At 42.0% G+C, this 19592-nt stretch overlaps 1 protein-coding gene across 9 annotated transcripts in view; it reads right to left on the bottom strand.

Annotated features, from left to right (window-relative positions):
* PUM2 (pumilio RNA binding family member 2) overlaps nucleotides 1–19592 on the bottom strand; it is a 79187-nt gene that overhangs the window by 37927 nt on the left and 21668 nt on the right. For 5 of the 9 annotated variants that reach the window (XM_054987277.1, XM_054986949.1, XM_054987117.1 and 2 more), the window contains exons 3-9: nucleotides 17301–17406; nucleotides 16593–16780; nucleotides 15282–15454; nucleotides 12259–12532; nucleotides 10727–10820; nucleotides 8078–8200; nucleotides 6299–6441 (exon numbers count right to left, since the gene is read on the bottom strand). In XM_054987277.1, coding sequence (XP_054843252.1) covers nucleotides 6299–6441; nucleotides 8078–8200; nucleotides 10727–10820; nucleotides 12259–12532; nucleotides 15282–15454; nucleotides 16593–16780; nucleotides 17301–17406 — 1101 coding nt within the window. The remainder of the gene's footprint in view (nucleotides 1–6298; nucleotides 6442–8077; nucleotides 8201–10726; nucleotides 10821–12258; nucleotides 12533–15281; nucleotides 15455–16592; nucleotides 16781–17300; nucleotides 17407–19592) is intronic. The other 4 variants (XM_054987031.1, XM_054987198.1, XM_054987505.1 and 1 more) reach the window with 1 other exon arrangement.

Here is a 19592-nt window from a genome sequence, read left to right as displayed (position 1 = left end):
AAGAATAAAGAGTAGGACAGGGTAGCAGAGCTAGCCTATACCCTACTGCTCTCCCCTGAGGCAGGAAAAGAACTGGGAAACCAAGGGTGATCCCACCTACAAGGGAAGAGGAAGAAAGATGTTTCATTTCCTGCCTCCCCGATTGGACGGTGGGAATCACCCAAGATGTCCTCCGCCTCAGAGGGAGAACTGTGATTCTCGAAATTTTATGCTACGGTAAAGTTGGTTAGTCTTACAGGTGCTACTGGACTCTTCACTATTTTGCTACTACAGACTAACACGGCTAACTCCTCTGGATCTAGGCTTATTGTTTCAAATATATACAAATTCTTGTATTTATCCTCACTTTTTCTTTGGACTTAGCTACTTATTCTTCATCTTCTCTAAGAATTGCCACAAGTAGCAATTGTGAAGGTAAAAATCAAGCTCTCTCTATTTCTTGAGGTAATTCTGCAAATATGACAGAAGGTAAGTATTCTGTGTTTAAGAATTTCTTTTTAATCTCTTTCTGTTGCACCAAAAGGCTGTGATGGGGATCTTGTTTTGTTTGTCTTTGTTTCACCATGATCAAATCAGCCACGTGTTCAGTTTTGTTTCAAGTATTGTAAATGGAAGAGGTAACATGAGAGTCCTACAGTTAGAATCTGGATAAATCTAGGATCCTGCTCCCAGCCACAAGAAGAGGGCTTGCCTTCATTTAGAAGTCTCTAAGCCTAAGATTAGCAAGGGATATTTAAGATTCATCTGAATCTTGCGACCTATAAAGCCCTAAGAGGAAAAGTGACAGGTAGAGCTATCAGCTCATAGTTACATCTCTAGTAAGAGGGCAGTTGCAAGGAATCGCTTTATTCTTATATTTGGGTCCCCAAGAATCATCACACACATTATTACAGTATGAAGATAACATCATATATGATAGCGTTACTTTTCAAATTCTGTGATGTTTAGAGGGATTACTGGATAAGGGCATTTAGATATACTGATCTCTTGACATTCTGGCGAACTCCAGGCCATAGCCTTTCTAAATGGATTCCAGTAACCACTGATAGAACCATTTCAGATATCGGCAGACTCCCTTTCACAGGAGACCAGTGATGGTGGCACCTAAACTGGTGGAGGAGTCAAGTCTTCTGGAATGGGATATTGTGATTCTTATCTACTGTTTCTATCTGGGTTTATATCCTGTGGAGGGTATTCTTCAATACTTTGAAAGTCTTTGAGAAAGAATGAGATGGGAAGTTTTTCTTTTAATTAAAAATTTCATTTCATTTCCAATAGGACTTTCTCCAGGGACCGTCTCCAAACATATTGCAGCTCAAGGAAACACTGGCCAGGTTAGCCTTAGGTCCAGTTGCACAGCAACAGATTCTTTCTGGCAACCACACCAGAAGTAAGCCATGGACCTAGCTTCTACCTACAGGGTGCCCATCCCTAGATGCATCAGCTAGAAAGAATGGACATCCTACATAACCATGGCTTGGGGCCCTGGGGATCTGTGTAGGTAATCCATATAGCATCTCAACGGCCCAGGTGAATTCTGTCCTTGCAAGAACTGAGGCTGAAGATAAAGCTCTTAGGGTCAAAGTTCAGGCATCAAAACCTTAGCCTAAGGCAGCATCTAGCCCAATGTTTTTGCTGGTCATCTGTAAGCAACTCATCAACCTCAGAGGGAAGCAACATCTTGGAGGTAGAGCCTGCAAAGGGGAACCACAAACAATGGTGCAATTTTGGTGGATGACCGCCATTACTTACAAAGAAGATCAAGAGAGTCTGGTAGACAGAAGGAACAGACTGATGTAGAAAGAAAAAAAATCCCTGCAAATCTGGATAGCGTACACTTGGCAGCTTAATCTTTTTTGGTCAGATTACAGGAGTTTCAACAACACTGGCCAGAATGTGGAGAAAGCATTCCTGGGAGAAAAGTTATCCCAGACTGGTTTCTTTCTTATGTCTCATTTCTCATCTTCACAAGTCAGAGGTTCTTTGGCTCTCAGATGATAGGGCAATTTTCACTGCTGACTGAAGCAGCAGGCTCTCTACTGCCTACAGTTTGCAAAGTCTAGGATCCCTCTGGGTGATCTGCTAAAGATTCTGGGATGCTTGTCCCAGAAACAATGACAATAAAAACATGACAGCTACACTCCTCAATGCCTGCCTCAGGCAAAAGAGCAATTCTATGAACCTGAGGGTCCAACGCAACAAGCATATATCCAGAGGCATAAACACGCTACTTCTGGATACAATTTTGACTTTTTCCAGGAAAAAAATGGAAGAAACCAGGTGGCTAAATTCATGGCCACCCTTGAGAAACAACAAAGAAACAATTTAAGGACTCTCCTGTGTTTGCTTTGGGTAATGCAAGAACAACAACCAAAGCACGTACATAAAGGTGATCTCCACCCCCCCCCCTTACTTAGCTGGAGTAATGAAATGATTAAACAGCCAAAATTTTGGGTTGGTCATGTTGGACCATGGGAAAAAATCTAAACATTAACTGAATACCTATTTATTAGGATCAACCAAAATGTCAGAAAATAGCGTTCAGGTCCCTCAAAACTCTTCACCAGGCTGGACATAAGAACAAAAAAGGGGGATGGAAAAAGAAGAAAAGATGTTTAGAGTGCAATGGAAAACCCTAAAATTTATTTGCACTTTTATAATTGTCTAAATATGGAAGCACTATAGACTTAGGATAACATGATTCTTCTCACTGGGGTCTCCCAACTGTTCTTTCCTCCATGGTCCGACACTGCCCGGTCACCAGGTGATCCACTGGCTGCTCTGTCTCTATGGAATGGTTTTCCAAATCATATTAAGACAATCACCCCCTGTCATCGTTTTTTTTACAAAACTTAGTAAGGCTGAACTTAAGGGAGTCTTTGAGAGCATTTAATGGTTTGGATCCACCAATTTGCAGGTACAAGGATCATGGACCTTTCCCACATTCCTGCCCCCCGCAAGCAGTGTTTTTGCCCCTGTAAAAGGTTATTCCTAGGCTAAGGGACCGGCCTGTATTAATGACCATGTAGGCTGAGATGATACACAAAAGAGCAAAGAAAGGGCAAAAATCATCCTTTCCTTCCCCTTCCATCAGCAAAGCTGTGCTGATAGAATCAGAAAGGTTGATTCCGTCCCCATTCCTCTCCCCTCTGCAACCTGCTGATCTATATACTGTTAGTCCACATAAGACCCACAACCCTGCAAATAAATTTCTGCATAGTCAGAAGGGGAGGTGGATGTGGAAAATGTCAGTGACCATCAGCACCTTCCACTGATGGATAGGGGTGAACAGTGCCAGTAATGTTTGAGTTTCCCATTTCGGTATTTCTGAAGCGGGAAAAAGATTCGAAATAAAGCAATTTCCGAAGTGACAAGCTGCTTCAGAAATTGTTATTTGGGCCGCTTAAGATATGATTAGGAAAGATTTGGCCGTTATTTTCAATGGGGACCATGCTCCCAGCTTCCTGGGGGTGGGGGGAGCATTTTCTTTCCAAATCATACCAAGCTTGGTGGGAACCTTCTACTACCTCTCCTCTAACAACCCCCCCCCCAAGTTTCAGAACAACTGGACTTCGGGGGGGCACGTTATGGCTCCCCTCTCCATTATTCCCTACGGGGAAAAACAATGGGTCTTTCTAAGTGGCTTGGGGTGGCATTTTGCAAGCAAAATGCACCACATTTTCAGGGGACCTACTCCTACCTGTCCTCCCATCCCCCCCCCAAGTTTCAGGGAGATTGGACTTTGGGGGAGGCTATTTTATGACCTCCCAAAGAAGGTGCCCCATCCTCCTCCACTCTTCATTATTCCCTATGGGGAAAGAGAAAACCCGGTGAGTCTGGGTTTTCCCCCCGCAAAGAGAAACCCCAGTGAGTCAGTCACTGACTCTCCTACCAGTCTCCTGAAGTCCAGCAATGAGTCAGTCAGTCACCAGGGAATCCAATTCTTGCAGTCCAAAATCCAGAAGGGTCCACCAGAAGGCCAGCCAAGTCCCAGACCACCACAGAGACAGAGAATCCAGGTAGTCTCTCATGTCTCTCTCTAAGCCAGGTTAAAATGGAAGCCTGCTTAAGGCAAGCCTCCAATTTAAACCCCTGCAGCATTTCAAAAAGGGCACTCTCTTTCTAGTTTTTTTTAACTAGTAAGTACAAATCAGGTATCAAATTGACTAGAGGCTCATTGGAAGCAGCAAAAGCAAAGTGTTCATCTTTGAAAATATAGCCGTATCAAATTCAATCTGGAACTCCTAGGTCTCTTGTAACAAATTGGAGAGGGTTAATGAACTGAAAGTGTTTATAAATTCAAAGACAAATACTTCAAGTTTTGCTTTTTGTAGAAGCATCCAGATAAATCTGATTTCCCCATCACCATGTAATATAGTTAATCTGCAACATCTGATTTCAATTGTAAGCAAACTACACAGTGTCAACAAATTTGGAGGTTTCTCATTATATGTTATATCCCTCCCTCCCATCCCTTTGGGGAGGGGATACAATGTCAAATCTAATGAAGAGTATTGGACAATTGAAAAGCTTCTCCTCGCTATTTTATAATATTATGGTTGTTCCTTTTAAAAAAGTATTACAATTAGCCATTATTGAGAAACACAAAATGTGCTATGGTGCAGTTAGGAGACAGTTGGTCCGTGGTCACAAAAATGCAAGAACTACTGCTGAAAGGATGATTTATCTGCTGATATGCTAATTACAACTGAACATCAAAACATAAGGAAACTAGTCAAAGTGAGATTTGGCAGAGACGTCTTTTTCAATCTGGGATCATCCAAACTACTTGTTTCACTAACTGGAATTATCTATCTAAACACAACATACACCAAATATTTCTATAAATTGATGTTCCCTTTATTTTAAAAAAGCCTTTACGAAGGTGCATTTTTAGACAATACCTTATCTCAACAGCATATATATGCCATGTAATCATAGCTGAGGCTATCACCCCGCTATATTTTATAATGCCCATTACATGAGAGTCCTAGAGAATATTTTATATATCAAGACATTTTACTGGACTGACACGGTTCATGGAAAATCTGTTTTTTTGTGACTAGAGAAATCTGTTGCCTACAAGATTTCTGGAGAAATCTGTTGCCTACAAATCAGAAGATGTTCATTTATTCACTATCTTGAGCAGGGCTTTTTTTCTGGGAAAAGAGGTGATGGAACTCAGTGGGTTGCCAGCACAGGGGGCAACTCTTGGCGGGAGGTGGAGCACCTGGTACCACATGTGCGCGTGCAAAGTGCACGCATGCTCCCAAGGCCAATGACATGACTTTGGGTCAGCTGGAACAAGGGTGGAGTTTTTAAAAGTTTAAATCGCCCTCGGCGGAAATGGTCACATGGCTGGTGGCCCCACCCCCTGATCTCCAGACAGAGTGGAGTTCAGATTGCCCTCCGCGCCGCCAGCAGTGCAGAGGGCAATCTAAACCTGCCTCTGTCTGGAGATCAGGGGGAGGGGCCACCAGCCATGCAACCATTTTCAAGAGGTTCCAGAACTCGGTTCCACCGCGTTACAGCTGGTAAAAAACCCTGATCTTGAGTCACAGAGATCATTCCAATGTGTTGTGATTAAGTCCAATGAACTTCCTGGTCTAGGTAACAATTCCATGGTTTTTGAAAGCAAAGTAAAGAAATAGCTGTGCCCATCCTGGGTTTTACACGTGCTCTTGGCCTATGACATTCTTTGGAGCATTACCTGAAATTTCAAGGTCTTGCACTAGACTACCATGGTTTAGAATACTGTCGCCGGTTCCTTCACAGCCCTTGCTGGTTGGTAACCTGTTTCTGTCCCTCTAAAGGCAAAGGAAAGCAGCAGTGGTGATCACTTCTGCTGATAGGGGTGTTTTATGTGGCAGCAGCCCACTTACACTCCCTTCAGACCTGCAAAATGGAGGCTAGAAAGGGCTGTTTTGTATCTGTCTATTCAAGTGCAAAGACCTGTTGGAGCTTACTTTCTATACAAAGAGAGGAAGTTACCTGGACACTGAAGGGAGAGGCTCCTCTGCTTCAACAGAGACCCTACAGTCACTGTTTATAAGGCGTACTTTTTTAAACCAGGGGAGGAGCTTTCACAACACTAGCTGCCCTCTTCCTTGGAAAGGAACTGAAAATTGCTGATCCATTGGAAAATGTAATGTATGAAGAAATTAAACCTAGTCCATTCACAAGTTACTGTCCAGTAAAACAAACGTAGAGATCTTGTGCAGTAATTTCCCCCCAATAGTACCAACTATTATACAGCAAACTGAACAAGTAGAGAAATTGGTTTCTATCCACAATTTACCTGCTGCTGTCCCTGTTGTGCCTGTGATGCAGCCTGCTGATTGGCTGTGTTGTTTGCTGCAGCTGCTGCTTGCTGCTGAAACAAATTGGCAGGATAAACTCCCCAAGGAACGCCATAATATTGAGGAGGAACCACGGCTGGTCCTGAAAAGAAAACCCACCAACATTTTGGTCTGCTGAACATGATTTAAAAAATTTGTATTAGTAATTAATAGTACACACAAAAGTCCTGATTACAATGCAAACTTCAAAATAACTAAAGAAATTAGAACACACAAAAAAGCTGAGACCTACCTATTGATACTCAGCACCTGACATATGCAGATCTTCTCCTCAGAACCCCTTTATTGTGTCACTTCCTCTAAATGCTCCAAGGTGCCAGCTACCTGGACTCTAACTAGAAAAGGAAGGGATTGTCCTCCCTCAGAAGGGCAGAGCAAGCATAGACGGTGGCAAAAGCGGGGAGGCGATCAATAACGGCAAAGCTATAGCAGATCACCAGAAATGATTGTCTGGTTGGTGGGGTCTAAAAGAGCAACCCATGGTACACAAAGTATTCCTGGTGGTAATATACAAGGAAGGAACAGGCAGGCAGTATTCTATTCAATCACTGAATAAGCAAGCCTTGTTACTTCAGAAGTACCTTTCAGAAGTAATAATAACAACAACAACAACAACAACAACAACATTTGATTTATATACCACCCTTTAGGATGACGTAACACCCACTCAGAGAGGTTTACAAAATATGTCATTATTATCCCCACAACAAAACACCCTGTGAGGTGGGTGGGATTGAGAGAGAGCTCCTAAAAGCTGTGACTGACCCAAGGCCACTCAGCTGGCTTCAAGTGGAGGAATGAGGAATCAAACCTGATTCTCCAGATTAGAGTCCCGCGCACTTAACCACTACACCAAACTGGCTCTCTGCAGGGCCCAATTCATATCAGGACCATGGAGCAGGGGGAGGCAAAACTCCTGCTTCCCCTTCTCCATGCCATTTTCCCAACTTGAAATTGCCCCAGGGCACTGTTATTTGCCCTGAGGAGGGCTGGATGTACAAGCATTGAGTGCATGTGCAGCCCTCAAAGAAGGCATTTAACTTCCCTGGTGCCATTTCAGGTGAGGAAAATGGTGTGGGGGGCAGGAGTCCCTCTCTTTATGCTTATATTTCATATTGTAGTTGGAGAAGGCTGATGTTTCCAACATTTATCTCCCTTATGCTCCCAAACCCCAATAACCCATCTTCACCCAGAAGTAAAATACTAAGCCAAACACAACTAATTCCCACAATTCCCACGACTAATTCCCTACAATTCTCTTGGATCTGTAAGCAATGACCACTGCAGGTTGGGGGAGAGAAAGTAAGATGACCACCCTCACTAATTAACTGAAAAACTGTAGAAAATAAAAGCAATTTCTTTGAAAATTAGTCAACAAAATGGTATTTGAAGCCTATACACTGAACAACCCATCTGACGGAGTGTTCTGGGACCAAAATCTTTATTAGGATTGATAATTTCCTCACATTTGATGTGTTTCACAATATGAAATTTGAGTCACAGCAACAGGAGAGAGTGGGTGAAGAGTACTGAGAAGTTATGTACACTCAAACTACTCTAATCTCAGACTTTAGAGACCGGAGGTACCATTTTAAAACTTTAATAGCCTATATCTTTCAAGAGTTCCAATGGTCAAATTACAGACACTAGGAATAAGAAAAAGTTTCCAAACGAAATGTATCTGAAAAAAAATTACTTTGGCAATGGCATTCTCTTACCTGCTAGTGTGGCTGCTGCAGCTAAGCCTGCTGCGGTATATGGGTCAGCACCTGGTGGAGCAGCACTGATAATGTATGGGTTTGGCACAAAAGCAGCTGGAGCCAAGCCTGCTGAAAATACACCTGTTACAGTAACAAAAGGTTCAATTTCACCAAAAACAAGCATCACATTCACCGTCACAGTCACTGGGATTAAACCAATCTTTTTTTTCTGTCTTAAGAAATCCACTCTACTCTTGATGAGATTGCAAAGGCCACAGATACATCATGCTTCATTGAGACACACACACCATAAAAGTGATATGCAACTAAGCTCTAAGGCTGGATGAGTCAATCCACCTGCTCACCTTGCCATGAACATCAGCAATCTGGCACAGTTGCTTGGTCGGGGATGAAGAAAGTGGAGTTGGAGAAGAAATGCCTGAAGAAGTAGCTCCTTAAGTCAAAATTTACCTCCCATGCCAGAAAACTAAACTGTTAGATGCTCTGACAACTTCACACCTCAAGGAGATGATAGGAGAGTTGACATCTCCTTTGGTCCTAATTAACTCCCCTGCCAGATTCCTAGGAGTTTTCTTTTGTGGTTTTAGACCACTTTTATACAGCATAATGGGTGAAGCACAGTAGTCAAGGAATGAATACTTCCTGCATGAGTCTTCCGACCTTAATTCCACTTCCTTCCAGCCTTTCTGGGCTATTATGGGCTTCATTAGGCACCTTTTCTCTCTACCCCTTTTGACACTCAATTACTGTGAACATTCCTGTGGGTTCATCAAGAAGCCTTTTTAGTCATAATTTTACATTTTTTATAAATTACATTTTTTTCTATACACGAGGAGCCCTCTTCTCCTGTCAGAGTATCCAGAAACTTCTACCTGGTAAATGGTCTCATTTTGTTATCCTACTGATGGGCAAAGGATCATCACCGTTACTACTAAAACTGACAAACTAGGAATACTGGCAGGAAGGGGGGGATTTTGGAATCCTACCCAACATTCTTTCTACCCAGGAATCTGTAAGCTCTCAGTGACTTCAGCAGGCTAATGGCCCCTCCACACTTCAACTCTCAGCTGCTCAACTTCCTATGTCCCCTAAAGCATGTCCAAGTCTTTAAGCTTTGGGGAGAGAATTTGATAATTTATATCAAATATATTTATTTATATATATATACTTGGGAAGCCCTCCCTGAGAATGTAGAAACATTGTCCTTATAACTGGTTCAAGGCCAGCCAGCCAGCCACTTAAGAGCAGATGCTTTCGCTTTTTTACTCCATCTAATAGTTGTTACCTGCAAGAAATGTTCATAGTTCTGGATTGCTGTGGGTATTTTTAAAAAATATACTGAAATACAGCATCATGAAACCTGATTATAAAATATTTCACACTGTTAAGAGCATCAGATTATGCCAATTATTACTTAATTAAGATTTTTACCCTATCTTTTTGCCCTCATAAGACCACCAGGGAAATGAATGAATTTAAAACGTACAAATTAAAATCTCATTGTAAAAGCCATTAAAACCAATACATAAATCCATCAAACAAATGTAAGATATTGTATCCCATGGCTTGGATCCAGCAAGGCGCAAACAGAAACTTAATTGGACTGAGTGCTGTTCTACTTGTGTTGGATCTTGTACTTTCCCCCATGTATTATACAGTAACGATGTGCAATTCGGGTTTCCGATTCGGGAAAAATACGCGAACCAGTCCCAATTTGTAAAAATTCAGGATTTTCTAATTGGGCCCAGCATGCTGTCCCCGATTTGGAAATGCTGAATCAAAGCTTCAGGGCTTTCAAACTCTGGCTGGCTCCAGCTGATCTGTGGAGGATCCCCGTGGGCCAGCTGGCGTTTAAAGGGGGCCCTTTCCCTGCTGTGCAAGCCCTAGGGGAAAGGCCCTCTCCTGCCTTCATCCGGCCCACAGGGGAGGGGGATTTCCCTGCAGGCCATCTGGCATTAAAAGGGCCCTTTTCCTGCCACTCAAGTGGCAGGGAACCAGCCCTTTCTAGGCTTTCCTGAATGGCAGGGAAGGGCCCTTTAAACTTCAGCTGGCCAGAGGGGGAATTCTCCCCTACCGGTCAGCTGAAGTGGGGAAAATCCTGCTGCCGCTTAGTTCACCCGATGGGAGGGGGAGGAGGGAATCCCCTCCTCCCCCTCCCATTAGGTGAAATAACCGGTGGGGTGGGAAGTTTCGATATGCTCCGAATGTTTATGCTGCATGGCAAAGCAGGTCAATAAGCGGTTTCTGAAGCAGCTTGCTACTTCGAAAATTGCTTATTTCTGATTCAGAAATTCCAAAGTGGGAAAACTGAATCTTCCCATCCCTGCACACCCCTTTTATACAGTGCCCAGAAATTGGTAGTACAAGGGGAAATGCAAGTAGGGTTTCAGTAAGTGAGACTACCACAGTGGCTACCACAGTCTTTTTCTTGAGTTTTGCTTGCACAACAGCTCTAGCACAAGCAGAAATGTTGAACTGGATATAACCCAATACCAGCATATTAAAAAACCCTACATACTTTCTTTTACAATAAGATATATCATCTGCCAAACAGATCAGCCCAAATCAACCCATTTTTCATTAACAGTAGATCTAAATTACACATTGGCACTGGAAGCAGACATGCGCTGGAGAAATAAATCTCACCTATATGTGGTTGCTGTGCTGCTGCCAGCGCATACTGTTGTTGTTGGGCTGCTGTTAACTGCTGAACAGTAAGAGCATTCGTCCTCTGGAAAAGCTAGAGAAAGCAACAATTTAAAATTTTCATTAATCGTTTTTGAAACAATACGACATTAGAATTTAAATCACACACAGTTCTTTCACAGTTCATAGGACTATCAACATTCACAAGTAGGGGTTTACCCGAAGCGGGGGGGGGGGGAAATCTCGAATTACCAGAATCGGTATTTAGTTCGCTTTGGGTATGCTCCGTAAATATTCAGAGCATACTTAACTGAGGGGGAGCAACCCCCACCCCACCCCCCCGGGGAAACCCACCCACCCCACTTACCTGGCAGGCAGGGAGAGGGAAGGCTAATCAGCTAGGTGGCAGGGAAGAGCTGAGCTGGCTCCTGCCCAGCCCGTGCTGCCCCTTCCGCCGCCGCAGCAGCCAGCTGGGCAGTGGGGAAGCGCAGAGCTGGCTCCTGTGGGCCCAGGCCGCCTCTGCTGCCACAAACAACTGGGTGGCAGGGAAGCATGGAGCTGACTCCTCTGGCCCTTCCTGCCCCTTGAATGGCTGCCATTTCCGAACGGCGTGCAGAACCTTCTACCCTTTAAGCCCTTCCCCTCTCCAGCCAGCTGGAGGGATGGGGGAAGAGCTTAACAGGTAGAAGGCTCCATGCGCCGATTGCCAACGGCGTGGTGAGCCTTCTACCCTTTAAGCCCTTCCCCTCTCCAGCAGGCTGGAGGGACGGGGGAAGAGCTTAACAGGTAGACGGCTCCGTGCGCTGTGGAGAGCCTTCTATCCTTTAAGCCCTTCCCCTCTCCAGATGGCTGGAGGGCCGGGGGAACAGCTTAATGTGTAGAAAGCTCCGCATGCCATTTGCAAACGGCACAGAGAACCTTCTACCCTTTTAAGCTCTTCCCCTTTACAGCTGGCTGGAGGGAGAGGGGGAGAACTTAAAGGGTAGAAGGCTCCCTGCATTGTTTACAAACGGCGCGGGAGCGTTTTTCTCTTTAAATTCTTCCCCCCTCCAGCATGCCCAGAAGGCCAGCTGAAGTTTAAAGGGCCCCGAAGCTTCTGAAAGCGACCCGAATCATTTCAGGAAGCTTTGATTCAGGTTTTCCGAAACGGGGCCAGCACTCGAATCTTTACAGATCAGGTCCGATTTGGGCATTTTTTCCAAATCGGAAACCCGAAGCACACACCCCTATTCACAAGTAGTGTCAAGGATTTTGAAGGTGAGACAGAATTTTATATGAGGCTTCTGCTAAAAGTGACAGTCTTGTGTTGCGTGCTCCCCACCTCTTTAAGTAAGATGCACAGACCACTATGTTGGGCATTTCCTCATCAACAAGTGACACAGAGCTGACAACGTGAGGAAACAAATGATATAATGCATTGTAGCAAAGGACACAAAGGGGAGTAACTCAATATGGAGCTGCCATTTGGGTAGCAGCCCATATTTATTATAATGTAGTTCCAATCTTAAAATGCCTGTATAAAAAAAACTAACCTGCTGCTGTGAATTGTAATCAAAGAGTCCCACAGCAGCTCCTGAAGAATCCATTTGTACCTGATTTCCAGGATAATCAAACTGCAGAGAATCAAGACCCACTTGTTCCATAGCATCCAAATTCTGAGATTCAGAGTTTGAAAACTCCTCTACCAGAGGCTTATGGGTTGTAGGATTAGGAAGGGAAGCCAATCCTTCAGCAGTACTTGGGTTAGGTCCCAGGCGCTCAGTTACTTCAGTTGGGGAGGCTTGCCGACTTCCAGGAGTACGACTGCTTAGGAAAAATGAAAACGAATGTCAGCTTTTACAAAGGAAACATTTTAAGAGAAGGAATTTGAGAAAGTTTAAACATTTTATTGGTGCTTAATATTAGGTCAAGCACCTAAAACTGATTTCTCGGAGAAAGTAAAGGTCTCACAGATGAGTTCTAAGAACAGAACAAATTCATGAAAGAAATTCCTGTACTTCCTCTGGTTCCCAGGCGCTGCCTCCTGTATCTCACTCTCTATAATCAGAAAACAGTAGGGAATTTGGGGATTAGGTTGAAAAAGGAAGGGGAATCAGTAAAAACCTTCTCCACTTAGTTGTATGACCTTTTGCTTCTTTTTTGGAGCTTGCTCACACATATACAAGTGGGTAGAGGGAGTCCAATTCCTCTTCTGGCTGCATCCCACCATGCTATATTCTGCACTGTCTCCCCCAACCCTTTGGAGCAATGTAAACTACCACATTTGTGAAAGCAAAGATTAGGAATTCCGAGACTAATAGCCTATTTATTTATTTTATTTATTTCACATTTCTATTTGACCCTCCCTGCAAGTGGGCTCAGGGCAGATCACAACCCATTAAAATACAATAAAATTCCATTTCCATAAAACAATTAAATTCATCATCAAAATAAAAACATATTTCTAGTTATACAGTCAGCCTTACAAACTAAAACAGGATGGTGGACAGCCTTCGCAGGGAGGGTTAGATTTTATACACACACACACCCCAGCCTCGTTTCAGGCAGGCGAAGCCCCAGATCTCAGCCATGTGGCTGGCGGAACAGCTCTGTCTTACAGGCCAGGCGAAAAGATAGTCAGTCTTGCCAGGCCCTGGTCTCAGTAGACAGAGCGTTCCACCAGGTGGGAGCTAGGACTAAAAAGGCCCTGGCTCTGGACGAGGCTAAGTGGGCCTCCTTGGGGCCAGGGACCACCAACAGCTGTTTATCTCCTGACTGGAGTATCCTCCAGGGAATATATGGGGAGAGACAGTCCCGCAGATATGCTGGTCCCAGTCTGCATAGGGCCTTATAGGTCAGTACTAAAACCTTGAACCTGATCCAGTACTCCACAGGCAACCAATGCAGCTCGCGTAATATCGGTGTTATATGTGCTCCATTCGCCACTCTCATAATAACACATGCCGCTGCATTTTGTACCAGCTGTAATCTCCAGGTCAGGCTCGAGGGCAGCCCCGCGTAGAACGAGTTGCAGTAATCTAGTCTAGAGATGCCTGTTGCTTGGATCATTGTAGTTAAGTCACAGGTTGACAAGTACAGGACAAGTTGCCTGGTCTGCGCAGATGGAAAAAAGACCTGACAACCACTGTGACCTGTGCCTCCATTTTCAGGGTGCCCCATCGAGGGCCAGGAGCTGGAGTCCTGAGCCTAAGCCCCCAAGGCTCAAATACGGGACCTCCATCTAGAGAGCATGATAAATGCCTAGGACCCAAGTAAAACATCTGATTATATAGAGATCTTTTGTCATGGAAAGGATCTCACACAGGTGAAGGAGTTTCAACCATTAAGCACAGCTTGAGCCCAATTTTTTGTGGCTGCCACAGTGAAAACTGCTACTCTATAAAAGATGAAAGGACCCAAATCGGAAAGAAGTAGGGTTAATTTTTCAACCACAAGAGAAAAATCAATGCCTTTTAAGATTTCCCTGAGATATTTCTATGCTCTGTATACAAAGGGCAGAACAAAATATAGTATGGAAGGTGTTCTGGGACTGAAGCTACACAAATACATAAACATGCAACAATTAGTATTTGTATAGAATGACTGTCCAGAATTGCTGAGGGCAGGATTTGAAACTGCAGAGAAGTTAAAGCCATAGGAAAGGTAATGTTGGTCAAATAAGAGGTTCTGCCATGGTCCCTCTTGAACACCCTGAACCAGGGAGAAAATCTGGAACAGAGAGTTGTACTGCTGTCCAATACAGCATGCAATAAACATTTTTCTGACTTCTGAAAAAACTAAATCTCTTGTACTGCATAAAGCTGAAAAACTGAAGGTTATTAAGCCTTACAGTTTTGTACACACCTTTCCTTGGGGATAAGCCCTCAACAAAGCAAGATAACCATACTGCACAAAACGCATGCACAGAAGAACATTCCTTCATTATCCTATCTCAAAGCCAAAGCGGATTCAATAAAGAAATGGCCTTAATATGAAGATGCGCCTATATGGAGTAATATGAAGAAATTTTCTTAATGGATGCTCCACAACTGTAGGGCTCTCTTCCTCAGAAGACTCGACATCTAAGCATCTTTGAGCATTTTATATGGGTCAGCTGTTGAAGGCTTGGGTTTTAATACTTGTTGTGTTTTCCTCTAATGTTATCCTTTTTAAATTTATTTAAAATATTTATATATTCTTTCCCCACTAACATTGTAAAAGGCTATGTACAGTTACTATAATATAAACCACAATATAAAAGGTTTTAAAGGTAAATCACTGATGTAACAAAACAGACAATCAAATTATACAAGTCTGTTTTTATTCATCTCCAAAAAATGTATTTTTGTTCATCTAACAGATGGCCTGAAATAGTATGCAAAATGCTTCACAGCCTAGATGACAACAGTTTAACGTAGCCCAATTAGCCACCAGATGAATTTGTCTTTCATGCAACTCACATCAAGATGTTACAACTCACAGAGCAACAAAGAATTTGAACAAATAATTGGAGAGTGAATAGAGGCTGATATACTTAGACTCGCTTGTCATCTTAAATTTAAATTTAAAGGCTTACTTAAAATCTTTGCAATCGGCATCCATCCCATTCGGCAAACCTCTGCCATTTATTTTAGTAACGTCGTCATCATCTCCTTGTTTAAGATCTCTGTTTTTGTCCTCCTCAAATGGAGAAGACTTGCCTTTCTGATCTCCTTTCTCGGGTCCATCTGTTTCAGGTTCTCTAGTGCCCTGAGGAAAAAAGAAACTGCCTCATTCTAAATCTTCTAACAGGACATAGAAGAAACTCCTTTAGAAAATCCAGTTTTATACTATAATGTAAACACCATCAAGTCAATCTGCATTTGGCAGATATTTTGATTTCTCCAGTTTTTCCTTTGTCACATTTATTACCAGTATATGAAGGAAAGCTGTTAGGACTTACAGAAGAACCAACTCAACCTTTATTAACAATATGGTTAATACTACACTAGACTAAAATCACATAAAGTAAAATGAAAAGTTATGAAAATGTAATGAAAAATCAAATTGTATTAATTTTTTCCTTAAATGTGAAAGTGTTCAGCAAATGAATACAACTAGTTCATTTAGTTACATGCAAATGCACTCTTATCTAAAAAGATTCTCAAGTTATGGCCTCTAAATACTGAGAAGAATGAACGTGAAACTCATGTCCTCAGCTAAAGAGAAGAAAATTCAACAGTGAATTTAAATATGCAAATACACTAATACTACTACATCAGCTGAGTAATAGTCAACAACACACTATCCAAGATTCATGGAGACACGGCCAAACGCTTCCATATGTACAGTACGGAGAATGACTGATTTCTTTCCCTTGTCTTAACACTGGAAGCCACTCTAGAGTATCACCTAACTTTTGGAAGCTGCTCTTCATGGTAAAAAGCCCTAGCTGGGTACATGGAAGCTCTGAATACTGTACTTTGGATAGTCTACTAAGATGACACTGGTCTCTACGGGACAGACGCTCAAACAAGACGCTCGAAAGCTTATGCTACAATAAAATTGGTTAGTCTTAAAGGTGCTACTGGACTCTTTTTGATCAAACAAGTAAAATGAACAACAGCATCACATGTACACTGACATGCTATTCTTTTCTGTGTGCAACAGAGGATACTCGTACCTGTACAAATAACCATCTACACTGTATGCTTTTAGAACAGTGTGGTGTTACTACACTGCTACAGCTGAGGATGACTTGGTTCTTCTATAAACCATAACCCTTTCCTATAGATCAGAACAGGAATCCAAATTTTAGTCCATTTTACTCCTAAATTAAATGGGTAAGCCAGTGCAGCTCATTTGGTGGCTGATTTAGTATTTTTGCTGATATAACAAAGTTACTTACAAAAGCTCCTTTCCTGAACCGAGAGTCCAATTTATCTGCTGGAGAAGAACTTAACACATATTCTACCATGCTCACACCGAGGCCACCACTCTCTGATCGAGGAGATAAGACAGCATTCACTTCACTGTTGCCGTGAAAAACATGTCCAGGCTTTCTCTGAACCATAATAGGTTGGGACATCGAGTGATCTGTTTTTTTTTAAAAGATATTAAAATTATTATGATACAACTGACATCAATAAAAGGTCTAAGCATTTTTACAAGACAATCTATTAAGTAGTTAAGTATTAAGTAGTTTGTACTTAATGGTATTCTTGTTCAGTGAAATTTTTTAAATACAATTAATATATTAAGTAACTCTCATTTGAATTTCCGCAAAGCTAGTCTCATTTCAGGAGGTAAATGATCATGAGTTCTTTGAAAGTACGCTACTGACAAGGTTTTCCCTAGGCAGCTTCTTTCCATTCATCACCACGAAATATGGCAGCGTGGGATAGTAGTTGAAGAAAGTGTCAAACTAGTATCTAGGTTCAAATCCCCACTCTGCTGTGGAAGCTTGGGCCATTCACATACTCTCAAGCCTAACCTACCTCACAGGGCAGTTGTGAGGGTAAAATGGAGGAAGGTAGAACAGTGTTGTCAGCTGCTCTGGGTCCCCACTGGGGAGAAAAACATGGTATAAATATATACATAAAACCAGATCTCTTACGAGGTGCTCCCCAGGCAGTTTCTCTCCATTCATCACCAAGGAATATGCCTTTTTGTCCATCCTTTGCTGGATCATCTGGTTCCCAAAACTTTTTGGCAGGTAGCAACTAGTAACAAAAAAGGGGAATGACAAAAATGAAATATGTATTAATTCTCATATATGGATAATAAATTGAGGATTTTGTGCTCTAGCATAAAAGAGATATTAAGAAATCAACTTGGTTTCCAACTTCCTTTTAAAGTAAACTTGCTATCAAGCATTTTAAAAGTCCAAGACAATGGAGTTCACAGAAGTGATTTTATTGCTTTTCCTCCCTCCTGCGTCCCATTCCCCACAATCAGGCACTTCATCTCTACCACAAAAGCTTCCTGGGTCACCTTGGGCCAATTGCTCTCTCTCAGCCTAACCTACTTCACAGAGTTGTGAGGATAAAATGAAGAAGAATGATGTAAGCCACTTTTAGTCATCTTTGGGAAGAAAGACGGGGTACAAATGAAGTAAATATAAAAAGGCCTCTGGGGAAAGTGACTTTACAGAACAGTGTGCCATGAAGTGGGGATGAAGGGAACTACAGAAAGAAGGGAGATGTCATTGTCCAGGAACTGTTTCATCCAAGTCCTTCCCAATCACCCAAGGCACGTTGTGCTATCCTAGAGGGCCTTCCAATCCTACAGAGCAGCTAGAAGGGGGTCCTCATGGGAGAGACAAGTGAGTAAATATCGCTTCTGCAAACCTTTAAAAAATTTGAAATGCAAATTACACAAATTAAAAATATATAAATGCAATACCATTTTATAAGACACCAGCATTTCCCAACTTCTTCTGGAATGTTGAAGTACAGTCAACTTTACCATTTTAACTATTTCCTATGCTTTAATTAATCCATGATTCCAATCATGGGAGCTTTCAAGAGTGAAAGCTCCCTTCATAAGATCCTATTGCATGTATTTAGTGAACCTGTTACTTTTCACCAGAATGTAGTGGGCTTTACAATAACGAGCATACACCATTCTGGCAGGAGCCAATACATTTGGCACTATTTCCTGGTCTGAATTTTATACCATCACTACATAATTTAATTAAAATATTTCAGCTTTAAAGGAAAGTTTACACCCCCTCCTTAAGATTTCTATGCTGGTTTGAGTTACCATTTTTGAATAAACATAATTAACACAACCACCACATTTGGCCAAAGTCCACCCTATTTTTTTTTTTCAAAACACTACTATTACAGATCAATTTTGATATATTTTAGATAGAACCAGCAGTATCCACCTATATGGAGACTGCTGAAACACTGGATCAAACCAAATGGAACAATTCCATGCTAAATGATGTGATGCTGAGAATTCAGTCATAAACAAGCTAGTACACAAACTTCATCGTTAGCAATATAATCCTATTACATGCATTCAGGCCCATTTGAGCTATATAACAAAACGCTTGTAAGATACACCATTAACTCAAAGGGTGCACTATTTAAGTTTATCAGTAACACAAACAGCAATCTGTGAAACATTTTACACTTTCAACATGCTTAACATGGGCTACTTTTGAAGTACGTAACAAAACACCAAAAAGAACTAATGATTTCATATTCCCATTCAGACTTTTGTGTGAAAAGGATCTTATCATACCATTCCAGTTATGCAGTAGGATAAAACACCTACTACTATCCATTCAAAATTGTTCATATTTCATGAACTTTGAGTATGATTCACTTATTAGATCTATGAGAAATAGATTTGCTTTCCTGGAAATATACGGAGATTTAACAGTCCACTCAGTATAGACGAGTTTCAAAGTTACTAATTCTAAAGAAAATGTCAGCTACTTCAATACAATGAAGCATTCCAAATTGAAATTTAAAATATAGGTTGCAGCCCTATGCAGTTAGAAGCCTTGGTTCAGCTGAAGTGGATGCTGTGTCTATTAATACAAGCAGTGTATTAATAAGCACAGCATCTTTTTGCTAAAAATATTAGTACTGCAATACAACCAAATTTATACAACTATGTAATGTGCTGATTCAATGCGTATTTTGAAATATAGGCCTCTTTCCATGAACACATGGAAAATGCTATATAGCTCTTATCTCTCTTCCTCCTCACTTAGCTTGTAGTTTTACAAACTACTGTGTTACTACACAACGTTGTATGCTTTTTTATGGTTCTGGGGAAGGAGGCTACCAGGGTGTGTGTGTATATTGAATATGTAAGGGGATATAGTTTTCTGTTTTCTTATTGAAGAGACCCAGTTGGCCCCTACAGTAAATCTTTGCTAATGGAAGGC

Source organism: Eublepharis macularius, chromosome 1, assembly GCF_028583425.1.
Source record: "Eublepharis macularius isolate TG4126 chromosome 1, MPM_Emac_v1.0, whole genome shotgun sequence".
In the NCBI taxonomy this organism is placed as follows: Eukaryota; Metazoa; Chordata; class Lepidosauria; order Squamata; family Eublepharidae; genus Eublepharis; species Eublepharis macularius.
This window is presented reverse-complemented; position numbering and strand designations above follow the sequence as displayed.